The 2,953-nt window shown below is 48.0% G+C and overlaps 3 protein-coding genes across 3 annotated transcripts in view; all 3 read right to left on the bottom strand.

Annotated features, from left to right (window-relative positions):
- PPTG_21031 (hypothetical protein) overlaps positions 1 to 204 on the bottom strand; it is a gene marked incomplete at both ends in the record, with an annotated part of 762 nt that extends 558 nt beyond the window's left edge. Inside the window, one exon of the mRNA XM_008895483.1 lies at positions 21 to 204. Coding sequence (XP_008893731.1) covers positions 21 to 204 — 184 coding nt within the window. The remainder of the gene's footprint in view (positions 1 to 20) is intronic.
- A 50-nt stretch (positions 205 to 254) lies between these two features.
- On the bottom strand, positions 255 to 714 carry PPTG_01283 (hypothetical protein; the record flags this gene model as incomplete). The annotated part of the gene is made up of 2 exons (XM_008894525.1): positions 255 to 304; positions 339 to 714. The coding sequence occupies 2 exons, from the start codon at positions 712 to 714 to the stop codon at positions 255 to 257; spliced, it is 426 nt and encodes a 141-aa protein (XP_008892773.1).
- Positions 715 to 2,299: 1,585 nt separating this feature from the next.
- PPTG_01282 (hypothetical protein) lies at positions 2,300 to 2,914 on the bottom strand. The gene is made up of 3 exons (XM_008894524.1): positions 2,711 to 2,914; positions 2,482 to 2,635; positions 2,300 to 2,403 (listed from the first exon to the last, which is right to left on the bottom strand). Exons 1-3 carry the CDS (start codon positions 2,796 to 2,798, stop codon positions 2,346 to 2,348), a joined length of 300 nt encoding a protein of 99 aa, XP_008892772.1. The 5' UTR covers positions 2,799 to 2,914; the 3' UTR covers positions 2,300 to 2,345.
- Between the last annotated feature and the right edge of the window lie 39 nt (positions 2,915 to 2,953).

Here is a 2,953-nt window from a genome sequence, read left to right as displayed (position 1 = left end):
ATTTGCGAGAGCTATCATACCCCAATTCGTATTTCCAGGGTAGTAGACCACATTCGGGAGATGCGTCAGCACCATCTTGTTTGTTGCAAACACTAGTGGGATAACGCACTCAACATATTCGACCAGGGCCAAATATTCACAGTGGAACAGCAGCTGCAAGCTCTGTTCGACCAGCTCTCTGGGTTTTCCCCCAGTCGGCATCATATTGTCTGGAACACACCTGGCACTGGGTTCTGGAAGTATAGATGTGCCTTTTAGTAATCGGCGGGCTCCTTGGTGCTGTCGTCGGCTCCTTCTTCTCCTTCTTCCGGAAATAAGACCTTTTGGACCGTACATACCCGACGCCTCTAAAATCTTAATTTTTTCTGTTTGTTCTTTAGTAATAGGATGCGGCAGACACGCACACAACCGAATGCGCTTGAGCGAAGTCACCGAAAAAGCAACAGGATTCCGAGTAATAGCTAGAATTTTCGGTAGTAGCTTCGTCGTATCCGAGTCGCTAGCTGAATTCTCGTTATCATAATGAACAGAAGCCGTGGATCCATATCGATTCTCAATGAGATCTAGAACCGTCTGAGCATTGGTTCGTACTTCACGAAATTCCAGCATTGTTTGGCCCACATCTACTGCGATAAACAAAAACGAGAGATAAAGCGACCCCGATGAGGAGATGCATACTGAAACAAACATTGCGCTAAAGAAATCCACCGTCATGGCGACAATGACAGGTATAAAGTCCTCCAGCTCTCGTGACGCCCATATTATATAGTGCTTGGCTGCAAATTTCCACAACGGCAGAACAACCAGGGCCCCACCCTTATAAACATCAGGTACTGATTCATAGAGCAATTTGTACAGCGGAAATACTGCACCCAGACTCATGTACGCGAGTAGCAATCGTAGATATCTCCGAATGTGCGGACGGAAAGGCGAATTCTGTGCGAATGGACTCAATCCAAACACAAGCAAAAACATCATAGGCGTGTAGACTCCCACAAGTAGACCCCCACCTTGCCAAACGAACGGGATCGGGAATCCAACAATTTTAGTTGCCACAGCGAACAAACACGTTCCCACATAGCCGACACACGTACCGATTGCTACAAGTATTCTTCGTTTGACCGTAAGACCGAAGTTGGGAACAAGTAGATTGAAGGCTGCGATCCCGACAAAGACTAAGATGAAGACCATTAAGCTAAAACGAATCCAGAACATCCAATTGGCACTCCATCCTCTCGACGGAGGTTCTAATGGTAGACATTCCAGAAGCAACGCGGTAATCAGAGCAGGTATTGGAGTGAGTATGCAAACCAGAGTAACTCGAACTTGCGAAGTAGTCTTGCAATAGTGATCTAGGCTTTCGAGACGTTCGACTGAGTAGGAGCCTTGCCGACCGACTTGTATCTCCCCCCACCTTTCCTCAAGGCGATTCCAAAGCGCAGCGCTCGGGTAATAATTACATTTTGCTGGTTGAGCTGTAGTTGGTTCGCCTGTGCTGCCGCTAAGCGGAGCGGTCCGTTCAGATCGATGCATCGGGCGAGGAATGGCCTACTTACGAGGCGAACGTGATTGCGATTCCGAGCACTACTTATCTAGTGGGGCGGTAAAATAACTTGTTAACCTTAGTAACTGGACGAAAAAAATAGCACCGATGGGGCAAATGCACACCAAAGCATTTAAATATACCCGATGGCAAATGCGCAGCAATGCATGCAAAATGAGGTTGGCGTACAATCGAAATTTTCTTCTTAAATTGACAGGAGTCTATTTCCTCAGTTGCATTCGTCTCCGAGTCTCCTGGGTGAATTGCCAATATACAGTAGGTTGGATCTCTTGATGGCGCTCTACTTCGTGCAAGATTTGGTCTGTATTGTGAAGCCGAAATATTAGCCAGCTTTGGCGCCTATTCAGGCCTGGCCTTTTCACGATGCTCCGACTGTGCGAGATTGGTGCTGTCAAGGTCGAAGTTGTCCGGATCGATCTGCGGGGGAGGGTGTGGAATGCTGGCTTGCAATCGTGCACCTGAATAAATTTACGTTACTAAGTGCACACCACACACAGTTTAAGCGCGAAGATCATTCTCGTGAGGAATCCTATATGTAAAATGCCGAAAAAGCTGCAACGGAAAGGTTATTGCAGCGAAGTTTCATAGGAGATTCTACTATCAAACGATAGTAGTAGTGATCAACGACCACAGATGCTGCGTCGACAAGTAGATTTCTCTGTGACAGGGAACAGCTGGATATCCGCGCAAACTAATGTCCGGGCCTGCTTAGCAGTAAAGACGGAGGCACGAGAGTTTGGTAACCGATAGATTCTTCATATTACCCGACACAATGATGCAATTAGTCCTCCTTGTACTCGTCTCCCATCGCTTCTTCGATCATGCCCTTCAGCTCCAATCTACCAGTCAACATCAAACACACATTACTGTCAGCAGCTAACGAAAACCAGCTAAAATTTCGCCTCTAATTCACCGACCGGATCTCCGACACTTCGTCTCCCTGCAGCACGTCCTTAACAAACTGCGCCTCCACGCGCATCTGCACCATCTCCAGCGCACCTCGCAGCACACCACACAGCACGTTTGAGTACCACAGGACACCGTAGGCGCTCGGTGGCAGCTCTACAAACTCTGCAGCCAACAACAAGAAACACAAAAAACGTGAGCAGCAGCCCAACACCCTCTTTAGAAAGTAGAGCACTCTACCTGTGAGCGGGTTGTCGTAGATCAGGAGACTGCAAGCTGTACCCTCAGTATTCCACTGAGAGACCTCCACATTTATACCCAGGAACATCTTGAAGGCCACTTTAGCCACCACCTCGGCCGTATCCTTGAAGTCCTGGCAGTTGCTCACTCCAGACTTGGCCAAGAACTCGTCCACGAGCCGCACGCCAATATTGTAGCCCCTGTGTCAGAATAATTATTCAGAATTCCTCTGTCGCACATTTT

The sequence above is a fragment of the Phytophthora parasitica genome (assembly GCF_000247585.1).
Source record: "Phytophthora parasitica INRA-310 unplaced genomic scaffold supercont2.3, whole genome shotgun sequence".
NCBI lineage: Eukaryota > Oomycota > Peronosporomycetes > Peronosporales > Peronosporaceae > Phytophthora > Phytophthora nicotianae.
This window is presented reverse-complemented; position numbering and strand designations above follow the sequence as displayed.

Coding starts and splice junctions, on each gene's coding strand:
- PPTG_01282 (XM_008894524.1), bottom strand. CDS start 2,798: ATGTTCCTGGGTATAAATGTGGAGGTCTCTCAGTGGAATACTGAGGGT. Junction 2,636..2,710: donor CTACGACAACCCGCTCACAG/GTAGAGTGCTCT, acceptor TGTTGGCTGCAG/AGTTTGTAGAGCTGCCACCG. Junction 2,404..2,481: donor GACGAAGTGTCGGAGATCCG/GTCGGTGAATTA, acceptor GTTGACTGGTAG/ATTGGAGCTGAAGGGCATGA.